General features: G+C 35.0%; 1 protein-coding gene across 1 annotated transcript in view; it reads right to left on the bottom strand.

Annotated features, from left to right (window-relative positions):
* LOC115210917 overlaps window positions 1-13,889 on the bottom strand; it is a 68,041-nt gene extending 54,152 nt beyond the window's left edge. The window contains exons 1-6 of the mRNA XM_029779701.2: window positions 13,760-13,889; window positions 13,206-13,304; window positions 9,447-9,656; window positions 6,018-6,251; window positions 1,538-1,636; window positions 1,171-1,380 (exon numbers count right to left, since the gene is read on the bottom strand). Of these exons, the coding sequence (XP_029635561.1) occupies window positions 1,171-1,380; window positions 1,538-1,636; window positions 6,018-6,251; window positions 9,447-9,621 (718 nt within the window). The 5' untranslated portion in view covers window positions 9,622-9,656; window positions 13,206-13,304; window positions 13,760-13,889. The remainder of the gene's footprint in view (window positions 1-1,170; window positions 1,381-1,537; window positions 1,637-6,017; window positions 6,252-9,446; window positions 9,657-13,205; window positions 13,305-13,759) is intronic.
* Between the last annotated feature and the right edge of the window lie 470 nt (window positions 13,890-14,359).

Raw genomic sequence — 14,359 nt, forward strand, 5'->3', positions numbered from 1 at the left:
AAATGTACTGAGATAGCCCTTTTCTCTTCGTATTTTAATACTTTCGTTGACCATTGTTGTCATCATAAGTTTAAATATTAAATTGACTTTTCTTAGCCTCTAACACTCAGTTTGTGTGCGTTACCTCCCATGTATTATAACATTTACGTCAGTTCTATATGGATTCAAGCTGCTATGCGTTGCATTGAAAACATTGTGAATTTTATAATCGATTCAGTATGGATTGATTAGTATTTTGTGCCTTTTACTATATCTAAAAATGCTTACGCTTGCTGGATTTGTATGATGTAATCCTTAAATAAAGATGTGATATTCTCTGTTGCTGTCAATGTTATATATGTACAAAATATTATTAAGGTTGAAAATAGAGAGATTCAATGGATATAAATTAATTTATTAATTATTTGACATTGCTTACGATTGTTTCATTTCGCCTTTAATTTAAATTACAAAACATATATAATAATATAAACTTGCATTTTGAGTAGTCTGGCTGCAAGATCTGCATAGGCACTTGGAGTATTTCAGTTGATCAAAATGTAAACTCAATAATGTCCGTTTTACTCTGTAGATCTTACACCCAGACTACTCAAAATGCAAACTTATATTATTACTTTTGTTTGGTAATTTAAATTGTGTGTGAAGTGAAACAATTGTAGGCAATGTTAAATAATTTATGAATTAATTTGTACCTCTGAATCTCTCCATTTTCAAGCGTAATAATATTTGATGTTTTACAATATATTTATTTATTATATCTCTTTCAATTATAATATATTAAACCAGGGTATCTTGGATAAAACTATCCCTATAAGAGGTTTAAGTATCCTCATAATGTATATATAATATATATATCTATATACATACATATATGTATATGTGTACACATATACATGCATACATGCATATATATATATATATATATATATATAATATATATATATATATATATTATATATATATACATGCATATATATATATATATTATATATATATATATATATATATATATATATACATGCATATATATATATATATATATATATATATATATATATATATATATATAATATATATATGTTTATATATGCGATATACTCCATTCTTATTGATGTTTTTACACACACACAAACACTCACACATATATTCACTGAGAAAAATGTATCAAACCTGTCGCATTTTGGTTTAAGTTTGTTGAAGTAAGATAGCCATATACTTTGTTGCCAAGTGTTCTTTCAGAGATCCCTGTTGTTATGGGGTTACCATTCAAATACCATTTATATGTGTTGTTGAGCGATGTCCGATTTGTGAAGCAGGAAAACGTTATGTTGCTAAAGCTGTGCATTATTACGCCCACTCCGTCCAGTAAAGATGCATTTACTGAAAATGTGAGAAAATATAGAAGAATGTTCTAAGAAGAATGGTAAATATTGGTATTGTACATATATAGGAAAGAATTACAATTATTATTGTTCCGAATTTGTTTCGATGTGTCTTTTGCTTCTTAAAAAGTGTAAATTTGTGTTAAAGTACTAACCTGGACGTACGAGAACCACTCTTTCTTGGATGATTCCACGCTGACCATTATAATTGGCAAAACAGAAAATCTTCGTGTCATTCCAAATTATGAAATGTCCTATGGAATGTAATTAAAAATAAATATATATTAAAGAAAGAAACATGAAAAACTAGTTCCAGAGGAATAGTTAAATTAAAATTAAATAAAGCTGATTGTTAATTACTATAGTCGCGGCCGTATTTATATGTATAGGTTGGCACTGAAATAATGGTGCTAAAACTTTAGTATTCTGTCACACATGTAAAATACACTATTATTATTATTTTCTCTTTTTCACAGGTTTTGTTGGAGCTCCTGGGGTTTTGCATGCGTAGCGGGATTACTACCAGCAGCCTACGGCAATATGCTATTCGTTCTGTTTAGCTATCTAATACTTTCCTGATTATTCTTCCCGTGTAAAAGAGGCAAACCTTTTGTAACAGTTCTACTCAGCACTCTATTTCAATTTCTTTTCTATTCCTCATGATGCCTTCTGATACTGTTCCTAAGGACCCAACAATAATTGGCACTATCTTTACATTCTTCATTTTCCATAGCCGGGCTATTTCGTACTCAAGAGGGTTGTATCTTTTCGCCTTCCTTCTTGACTATTCGTGAGTCAAAGTGGATTGCAAAATCAACTATATAGCATATGTAATCCGGGGCCTTTCAAATTCGGCATTTTTCCTAACCCTTTACCCATTAATACACTAGTTAGTCTGAGATCTGGCTGCTTCTCAATGATTGCTTCTTGCCTTATTTTCGTTAACCATACTGCACTGCATCTCCATTATGATTGACTGGCTTATCCCAAACATTACTCCAGAACTGTCAGTCTCCTTCTGCATTAAAGCTTCTCCTCATCAGTACATTCTTTCCCACTATTTATTTGGTTATAAAATCTACTCTGGTCTGTCTCAAATAATCTATTCTGTTGATACAGATATATTTTTTCTGATATCTTGAAAGCATACCTGCTACTGCTATGATACACTGTTTCAACTGTTCCGTGACTATCCCAAATATTTTCTTTTTGACTAAGTATCTTTTCTGAATAGAAGATTTAATCTTGTTTTTTTTTCTAACTTGTTCAGTTTCCAGGCTCCTATTCTGCTCAGATCTGATCTTAAAACCTTCACTTCATCTTGTAACCTCCTTTTCTACAGTTGCCCTTTTCTAATCTTTTCTTGAAGAGTAGCTAATCTCTGGTAACCACTATCCCTCCTGCAAATATAATTAAGTTAGTGTCACCTATATTTTTAGTTTCTATCGTATTGATAGCGAAATCTACTTTCCTAGTCATATCTAGCCGCTTCACTCTGATGGTACCTTTTAATGCTTGCGATGTTTTTCTTTCTTCACTGCTTCCGGCAACTCATCTAAAATTTTCTGATCTACTTCACTTAACTCGTTAAATTGCTGGTGCTAGTTGTCCCTTCTTGAACGGTAGTGCTGTTACTATTTTTCACTTTAGGTTCGTATTTGGTTTGAACTGGTCTATATTTTCTATTACTCTTGTGATCTGATCTCTTCCATCTCCAATTCTGTCATCCACTTTCTTTTCCTAATAGCATTAGCCTGGCATACTAGAATCTGCTCAGGCACTTTAAACGTACACTTTTTTACTCAAAGTGTTAACATCCGTTTTCTATAAGCCTTTATTTTAGGTTTACTTACTAAGCAGTATTGCATCACTATCTTTGTTGTCCCAGATCCTTTCTCTTTGACTAAATATCTTTTCTCGGGGGAAGAATTCCATCTTGCAGCTTGTTCAATTTCCAGGTTTCTATTCTACTTACATATCTATTTTGAAGTCTCCTTTTCCACATTTGCTCTTTTGTAATCTTTCCTCGCGAGCCTAATTTTTATCACATGCTTTCACTGCATTACCGAGCGCAGCTCTGTGTTCCTTGGATATGTACTCTGGGTTACTGTGATGCTCTTATTTTTACTGTATTGAAAGTGTTTTACGTAAGAAGGGTGCGATGCCTAGTAGTGCTATTTTCTGTATGTTGTATATACTCGTTAGTCTTGGTGAATATATTATGTATTAATATTATTATTATTATTATGAAAGACTCTCGGATAGTTCATAATTACCGGTTATTCTTTACTTGAAAGCAGGCAAGACCAAATCACCAAAGGTTTCAAGTAGTGTCTTCTCCTGTGACTTGCACCCCCCCACAAATGTATATACATATATATATATATATATATTATATATATATATATATATATATATATATATATATATATATATACATATATATATATATATTATATATATATATATATACATATATACGCACATATCGGTATAAGTATATATTTACAAGGATGTACCTATCTATCTATCTACGTCTGTCAGTCTGTCCCTCTTCCTCTCTTTCTCTGTGTATATATATATGCATAGCTGTTTGTGTGTGAGTGTGTATTTGTGTGTCATGTTATTAGTATAACGTTTGAAAGGAAGGAAGTATCTTTAACATTTCAGATGTTAGTCCTTTATCAGAAAAAGGAATGAGAGAAGTAAGGGAAAAAAAATAAATGGTGGTAGAAAGAAGAGAAAGAATGATTTTCAGGATCAGGTAGGAAAGCAGTTCTATGAAGATGAGTTAAGACAATCATGTTTTCTTTTTACGTGAGCCATATGGTCTATCTTCAACTTGTAATAGGATGAATACCTCCTTCGGTCATGGATTGCACCTAGAAAGTTACCCTTCGAAGCACAAGTCCGGAAAAGCTGTTTATGGAAGACCAGCAGTGGCCTATGCATACCAGCCTCCTCTCTCGACGTTACCGATGTTATCCAAGGAAAAGCAAGGCTAATATAGCTTGGCACCAGTGACGTCATAACTCATTTCTACAGCTGAGTGAACTGGAGCAACGTGAAATAAAGTGTCTTACTCAAGAAAACAACACACAGCCTAGTCCGGGAATCAAATTCACTAACTCATGATTGTGAGCCCGACGCTCTAACCGCTGAGCCGAATCCTATATTTTTCTCTATGTTTCATTTTACACATTTATTTAGAGTTGTTGATGAAATAATAGACATAGGAAAAAATATGTTTCAAATATGTTATAGAAACAAAGATTTTCTAAATAAATCCTTTTATTATATTTTAGTACAAACGTTTACACATACACACACACATGCACTAGCACACGCATACAGACACACGTACACGCACACACACATACGCATGCACCCCTCTCTACACACACAGATATACATTCATGCACGCACATTTCATTAAATATACGATTATAATAAAGTTTTATCTTGATTTTCTCATTTTCTTATTAGGTTTTCTTTTACAGTTAGTTTCAGTTTGGAACAAGAGGGTTCATATATTCATATTTTATGTTTCCACACTTTCGTATTCTCCTTTTCAAGAAATGAATATATTTGGCTGTCTATTTTTTCTTATATTATTCTGGGTAAAATCGTATAAGCTTACTTACCAAGGTCTTTTGACCGTTAGTTTCATGCAGAATATACACATGCATGTACGCACACATACATACACACACACACACACATATACACACACATACAAACACATACACACGCACACATACATATACACACAGACAAACACACACTAACACACACACACACACACATATATATATATATATATATATATATATATATATATATATATATATAATATATATATATATATATATATATATATATATGCTTTATTTAAGCAGCAGAAATATAACAAAAGCTGTTACTCAGAGTTTTACGTTCCCGTTCGTCGGGAGTAACATCTTATATTTCTGCTGCTTTTAAATAAAGCATATTACTCTACCTCTGGTATTTGAGTACTCTCTTCTCCACCTTGCTTCACATTTATGTGCTTACTCCGGTATATATATATATATATATATATATATATATATATATATATATATATATAATATATATATATATATATATATATATATATATATATATATATATATATATATATATATATATATATATATATATATATATATATATATGTATGTATGTATGTATATAGTGGAGGCGCAATGCCCGGTGGTTAGGGCAGAGGACTCGCGGTTTCGATTCCCAGACCGGGCGTTGTGACTGTTTATTGAGCGAAAACACCCAAAGCTCCACGAGGCTCCGCCAGGGGACGGTGGCGAACCATACTGTACACTTTCGCCACAACTTTCTCTCACTCTTTCTTCTCTTGGCCTGCTCGTTTTGGCTAAAACAATGCGAAGCGCTTTGTGACCAGCGATGTGTAGCAACATCTGATAGCTTGGTCAGTCACGGTGGTCACGGTGATATATATGTTACATATACATATGCACATATGTTACATATACATATGCACATATATATATATATATATATATATGGAGGGCCTCAGATAACTTAATAGACAGATAACATGAGTTATAAAAAGTCAAATTTATTTAAAAACTGCCATACCTTCATAGTTTCCCTTGTTGACACTGTAGGATACATTTTTATAAGATAAGGGTACCACAGCGACGTGAACATCAGCATTTTTTACAGTAGAAATACAGCTATACTTCACCACTGAATATAAAGACGATGCGCCAGGAGAACTAAGAGTAACTTGTGGAATGGTCCATAAGGACGCGCTTATGCTCCGTTGATCAACAAAGGAATGTCTATAATGCCATCTGCAAGTTACCGTAACTGTAAAATAAAAAGTGAAAAAAGTAAATTAAAAAAACATTTGTCTTAGATATAGTAAAGTTACAGTTATATAATCATCTCAGATTAGGGAAATAGTTGTTTATGTGACAAGGCCGACCCTTTAAAATAGAGTCGCTTCTCATTTTTGCCATTTGAGTGAACTGGAGTAATGTGAAATAAAGTATCTTGCTTAAGGATACAACGCACTGCCGGGATCGAACTCACGAACTTACTATCGGGAGCCGAATACTTTATCTACTAAGCCACACATACATATATAAATATATGATGATTGCTGCATCTTTACAGATGATTGCCGTCTTCTTATGATGCCTCATTATGAATGGCATTCCTGATTTTCTGTCCATGGCTTCTCAGATGACTACCCAGTCCCGTTGCAGATCTGCATGATTTAAAGCATAGGTGACCGACTGAAGTTGTAATTTACTGTGCAATTCCAACTGGTTAGGTCCGCATACGTCGCCATTCTTCTATAATAGCAGGACTTTCAGTAGATGGGATGACAAAGGAGGTCACCATAAAGAGACATCTGTACCTTATTGAATTATAGTAATAAGTTCTTGTACAACACAAGCATCATACTGTGTCTCTGTGATTAGCAACTAGTGAGAGACAAATGCAAGATGACCTGTAATCTGCAGGTTTTACGTCAAATTCTCCCTTGCCAACAAGGATGCTCTGACAACTGTAGGGGTTCATTTGGTTTTACTACCCTCCCTGACACCAACCAAAGGTATTTCTACATTCCTGCACCCAGATGGAATGTTATCAAATATGATAGTTAATCATGGTTGGAACACTGACAGGCGCTACTACTCTGGGTCAGAGTTGACCTGGGAACAATAATGGTAGCTAAGAAGTGGTACCACACTCCGCAAAACTCTGGAACATCCGAATCTGAGCCCCACAACCATATGTAGTTTAAAGTCATATCCAGGACATACAAATATATATACATACATACGCACATACGTACATACGCACATACGTACAGGTAGGCGTACATATGTTCTGTGGGACAGGGAACAAAAGTTAGGCACTGTTGCAGATGTGAATGTACAATCAAAAGTCCAGAAAAAAGAGAACATTTATGGTGAATTATTGCGGAACTTACAGCACCCCCCCCCCCACACACAAACACACGCACGCACACACACACGCGCAGGCAGACAAGCGTGCACGCACGCACACATACACACACACATGCACGCACCTCCCCTTCAAATGTGTATATAAAATCTATATATCATAGAATATTTATCGTAACTGCTTTCTAAACTTTTGCGATCAGCAATAAGATTTGTTTCTCTTTTAGATATCAGCCACTTTCTTGTAGAAAAAGTTCCAATAATTATTTCTGATTTTGGCACAAGGCAGCAAATTTTAGTACAGTGGGTAACAGCGATTTCATCGGCCACAGTCCTTGAGTGGCACTTGCTTTGTCCACCTCGAAAGATGAATGGAAAAAAGTTGGGTTCAGCGGAATTTGAACTTAGAACGTAGAGAGGCAGAAGTAAAGACGCTAGGCATTTTGATCAACGCATTCTGGCATACGCACGTACATTCAATCACTCACATACATACGCATAAACACTCGCACAAGAGAAATGTGGACATATTGTGTCCTAAATTTTCATATCTGGTCAGAAAATTTGTATTCTAGACTGAAACCATGGTAACAGTGAGGTATTGGACCTTCCAATTCCAATAACGTGCGCGCGCGCACACCACACATACACACACACACATTAGTATAATCAACAGAAAGTCCTTGGTACAGAATTATATAATTTGAAAATGAATAGAAATGGCTTTTCTGATCATTTTTCCACTTTAATAATAATTAAATGTTTATAAGTTTACAAACGGTGACGCTGACAGATTCTCGTTTAAAAGCGGCCTTTACACTGATAATTTAGAGTTTATTCAATTCTTAAGTAGTGAATAAATTAAATTATCAGTTTGAAGACCGCTTTTAAACGAGAAACTCCCATCAGAGACACCTTATTTAAACTTATAAACATCTAGTTATTAAAGTGCAAAAATTATCAGAAGAGCCATTTTTACTCATTTTTTCAAAGACACACACACACACACATATACAGGGTGCGATGGGTAAACTTGACATTTTGTACATTTCCCGGTAACCCAACGAGTCATGTGTAATCTAGTAAGATATATATATATATATACATATATATATAGCCGTATGAAAGATGGCAGAATCCCCAAGGACATACTCTACGGAGAGCTTGCTAGGGGTACTAGGTCTGTGGGTAGACCGTTCTTACATTACAAAGATGTTTGCAAAAGGGACATGAAGGCCTGCAACATCAATATTAGCAGTTGGGAAGCAGTTGCCGGCAACCGTGGAGATTGGCGACGTACCATAAAAGAGGGACTACAAAGGAGTGACAGAGAGAGAGAGACAGGAGAAATGGAAAAACAAGAGAAGACGTCAACAAGAAACTATGGCATTACAACCAGCCAGGAACAGTCTTCGCTACATTTGCGGTACCTGCCAGAGGGAGTGTTTGTCTAGGATAGGACTACACAGCCACAGCAGGAAATGTATCAGGACATGAAATGTAAAAGCCGGGCTAGACTATTTTATGCGCAACTCCATTGTCTCCCGAGACAAAAAGGATGGCAACAATATATATATGTATATATATATATATATATATATATATATATATATATATATATATATATATTATATATATATATATTATATTATATTATATATATATTATATATATATATATATATATATATATATATATATATATATATATATGCGTGTGTGCGTACTTCTCACACACACATACACTCTCTCTCTCTTTCTCCAAGTATGATTTAGTTTAGGGACTGAGATAAGGGTGGACGTATCTGTGGAATATTCAGCGACTAACATATTGATTTCACGAGTTGCAATTCTGTTTATCAAACATTTGAATACTCCTCGATGAAAGGGACAGTGAATCCACAATATGTATATACGTATATGCATGTACGTTTAAATACATTAACCATATATACACACATATACATTCACACACACAAGCGCGTGCACTAACATATATAGAGAAATTCATAGATAGGTAGAGAGATTGGATGTATGTGTATGTGTGTGTGTGGGTTTATATATGCATGAAGAAAAGGTTATCTTACCGTACGCATCTTTAGACAAGTTTGTTAAAGTAAGATACCCAAATGTTTGGTTGCCAGGCATCTCTTTCAGTATTCCTGCTATTGTTTTAGTACCATTCAAATACCAGTGGTACGCAGTTTCTGCAAATGTACTCTCTGAGAAACAGGTGAACGTTATATTGTTAAAGCTGTGCATTGTTATTCCTACTCCATTCAGTGAAGATGCATTCGCTGCAAATGAGAGAAAATATTGAATTAGGCTTTAATGAAAATAGTAAAAAATACTATTGTAGGTATTAGAATTTAACACGAGAACTAAATTTTTTTCTGTTTTGTATATAAGATGATAAAAATTTTAAATCAAAATTTTCATTGCAATATTTATATCTTATAAGGCGGCGAGCTGGCAGAAACGTCAGAACGCCGGACGAAATGCTTAGCACTATTTCGTCTGTCTTTATGTTCTGAGTTCAAATTCCGCTGAGGTCGACTTTGCCTTCCATCCTTTCGAGGTCGATAAATTAAGTACCAGTTGCGTACTGGGATCGATCTAATCGACTGCCCCATCTCCTGCCTAGAGTAGAAAGGAATATTTGTATCATATACTTTAGATGAATTTCTTTTATTATTATTATTATTACTTTGTTCCTTATCACAGGTTTTGTTGGAATTCCTGGAGTCTTACTTGCATGCGTAGCGAGTTTGCTACTTGCAACGTACGGCACTATCTCACATTTTTCATCGCCGGGCTATTTCGTACTTAAGAGGGTTGTATTTAGCTATCCTTTCGCCTTCCTTCTTGACTATTCTTGTGTTAATGGGGCATGCAAAATCAATTATATAGCATACGTGGTGCACATTGTCCACCACCACAAGGCCCGCCCTGTTATGCTATAGCACTGACTCCGACTCAGCCACTCTGTGCTGTTTGTCCTCATACCACGTCTTGCCCCTCTGTAACCCATACTTTTCGCACAATTTCCAATGTTGCACTTTCACTACCTGGTCGTGTCACGCAACTTGTAGTGGTTTTGAGCAAGTCTAGGTATTCGTTCGTGATATGGGCAATGGTTTCATCCTCTCTGTTGCAGATGCAGCACAGCGGAGATACTTGCTCATTACTAAAGTTCACTCTCTAGTTCGTGGCCAAGGCTTAGTCTTGTGTTACCAGAATAGTGCTCTCGGTCTCTTTTTTTAGAGCTCTTTTCATCAGCCAATCTCACCTATTTTTTCCAGCAACTTCTGTTGAGGCTGCATGGAATTGATTGTGTAGTCCCTTCTTGCGTAATTCTTCTTCATGTCCTTTTGATACTTCCTCCTTTGTTTTCCTTTTTTTCTTTGCTTTCAATACTCCCTCATTCCTAACTGTCACTAGCAAGGTTTCCTTACTTTGTGCCAGGTATCCCATTAAGCTCTCAAGTTAAATATACACGCAGTCCGCTCAGTATCCAATATCGTGATGTTAATTCAAGATATTTTGTCTATTGGAGTTTGTATTGTCTGTCAAGTCACAGCAAGGACCTCAGAAAGACAGTACTTTATGCAATATGCGTGCAGTTCCAAGTAATGCCGAGTTTTGCAATACACCTGGATTGTAGGGTATTTCTAAAGTTTCCAGATGTTTTTTCAGGCTGTGTGGTATTGAACCCAATGCTCCGATGACACTAGGGACAACCATTATATTTGACTCTCGTAGCTGCCACATCTTGGCGATCTCGATTCTCAGGTTTCCATATTTATCGATCTTTTCTTTTTCGTTCATGATAATATGTTGATCTTCTAGCACTGCCAAAGATTACTATGCCCGGCCCTCGGTGCTCTAACATCTTGTCTGTCTGGAAGTTAAAGTCCCAGAGGATTTTTGTATGCCTCTTTTCGTCCTTTACCTTTTCTGGTGTATGTTGGTACCAAGCATCCGTTACCTCATATCCGTACTTCCGGCAATAGTAGCCAGTGACGTTTCTGCGCTACCTTGACGTGTCTGCGCTTGTACGCTTTTTGCGTAAGACTTTCACAAGCACCAACATTGTAGTCACGATTTCGACCCTCTTCCCACGAATTCAGCAGATGTTCGTTGCACTTGTTTGGTATATATCTCTTTTCACTTTTTAAGTTGTTTCTCGTTGGCTATTCGTGATTGAGATTGATTAGCACTCTTCTTCTTCTTCTTTTTCTTCTTCTTCTTTTTCTTCTTCTTCTTCTTCTTCTTCTTCTTCTTCTTCTTCTTCTTCTTCTTCTCCTTCTTCTTCTTCTTCTTCTTCTTCTTCTTCTTCTCCTCCTCCTCCTCCTCCTCCTCCCCTCCTCCTCCTCCTCCTTCTTCTTCTTCTTCTTTTTATCTTACGGGCTTCAGTTATTGAACTACGGCCATGTTTGAATGCCGCCTCCAAATTTTACTCAGTCGATTATTTTATCCCCTTCGGAGAAAGGTTAAGAGCGAAGTCATCTAGAATGCAGGAGAAGACATTCGAAATTGATAAAATACCAATATTCACATAAAATCTTTTTGCATAGAGCATCAGTTTTTCACTATTTGATGCCGATAAACACACACGCACTCACACATGTAATATTAAAAAAATATGATAAAATGCAACCTTGAGAGAGATGAGCAAAAATTAAAGCAAGAAGTAATAGCAAAACAAAAACAATGTTTTATAATTTTGAATTAAGTTTCCATATTTGTTTTTTTAAAATCCCTTATTAAGAGAAAACGATGGTCGAGCTAGCTTCGTTCTGCCCAAAGTAGAAATAATGAAGCAGGTAGTTTTCAGGCGCTTATATTTAAGGCAGAAACTGCACCATGCTCAAAGTTTAGTGTTAAATAACTGTTGCTCAAATTATGCTTGCTGTTGACTTTTCTAGTTAATATGGATAGCTTCGTTAATCTCCGAGATTCCTATATTTCCCTCTGACTGTAATATATTAATTGCGAGATCTCTCCAGCTATATATTTACAATCTGCTGCTTCTCTGGTTTCATTCATGAGCTTATAGATGATCCAATGTTGATACTTGTTCAATGTACCACGCAATAAAATTGAACTCAGAACCACGTGCTATATAAATGTTTTAATCATACAAGCATAGTTATAAAATTTCGATTAATTTTATCATTTATTTTTGATAGATTTCAGTCTGCCCGGTCTCCTTTCTATAAAATAAAACATCTTCCTTGAAAGAATTCACTTCCTTTCATATTTGTACCAAAAGGATTCACGCAATAAATAAAAATTCGAAACATTCTTGAAGATTATTTCTGTTAACTCATTCCAATTAGTTCTAATGTTGAATACTTCAAATGCTTGTACCACAGGAAGATAAATTTACTGCGAGTACAGTTGGCAACCACGTTTCAATTTCTGGTAATTGGCATATTCCTTCGGTCATATACTAATAAGAATCCATGTATATCATATTTTATTTCCATTCTTCTATAAATCTAGGCTTGTGTCAAGTCGAAATAAGATCAAATAATTGAGATAAAAGATTAGAAGCCCTGATCGCAAACAATAAAAGTGAAGATGAAGAACTATTCGGGATAATAGTGACTATGATTTGTTACTTCTTGAGCCTTAACTTGAATTTGCCCTTTTGCAAGAAGTCGGACTAAATCCTCGATTCTCTCCTCAATCACGTTTTTCATGTAGACAATGAGCTGAAGAGGTTTATGCTAGAATTCACTGTATTAATGTTCCCATTTCATGAATGCTTGCGAAAAGAACCGGTATTATTGCGCTCATTTATTTCTAAAAAAATATGAATTCATAACAAAGATACATACCGTTAAAAATATAAACTGTTTGTTCTTTCACAATTCCCGTGTAGTCGCCATATGCACCAAAACAGGAAATCTTCGTGTCATTTACTATTGTGAAATTTCCTAAAAAAGTTCAGTTGTGCATTAGTTTAGTTTTTTTTCTATTCTGTTAGATTCGAATCACACACACACACACACACAGACTCACATGCACACGCACACGCACACACACACACACACACACACACACACACACGCACGCACGCACGCATGCACACACACATACACACACACACACACACACACACACACACATACACACACACAGACAAATATTCCGTAAATGCAATCGTCATGCACGATACATGCAGATTAAAATAAAATCTTAAAACTACTTCCGATTATTTATGTTTTATTTAGATTTAGCTTCATTTACTTTAAAATTGAAATAGAAAGATAGAACTATTCCAGACCAAATTACTTTATTTTTGCTTGTCTTTTCTTTCTTTATGCATGAGAAAAAGATATACAAAATCTTTACTTCTAGAAAATGTAAAATCTAAAAAGTTGTGACTAACCTGTATATGATGAACCTGACGCCGCAATATGAAATCCAGTGGCAAAACTGTACAAACGTATTCTGACGAAAGCTTTCGATATATTTGCATTGCAGGAGTATTTTACTACAGAATATGATGGTGATCTTTTTGGAGCCTTCAGTGAACATCTGGAAAGCTTTTTAAGTCAAATTGCTGTTTGCCGTTGAACGTGAGTTTATTATGTTGTATTCGACAAATTACGGATACTTAATTGCAAAAAGAAAAAAAACAGTAAAAGAAAATCAAATGAATACAAACAGAATCAAAACTTTAATGTATCGACATAGTAAAATATACATGTATACTTTATTCATTTACCGGTTTCATTTCAATCGTCTGTGGGATATTCATAATATATTATATTCACTCCTTCACTATGGTGGAATCCTTAGAACGTCAGACAAAACATTTTGTATATTCAGCTTAACGCTCTAAACCGCGAAAGTTAAGATATGTTTAGATATAAATTAAGGTTTGGAAAGGGAAACTAGGGAGGGCAGTAGTGAAATACATTCATATATACAAGACAGCACACCATTTAAATTGAAAGGAATTTTCGAGTTTGCTACCATAAGGATC

The sequence above is a fragment of the Octopus sinensis genome, linkage group LG4, assembly GCF_006345805.1.
Source record: "Octopus sinensis linkage group LG4, ASM634580v1, whole genome shotgun sequence".
Classification (NCBI taxonomy): Eukaryota; Metazoa; Mollusca; class Cephalopoda; order Octopoda; family Octopodidae; genus Octopus; species Octopus sinensis.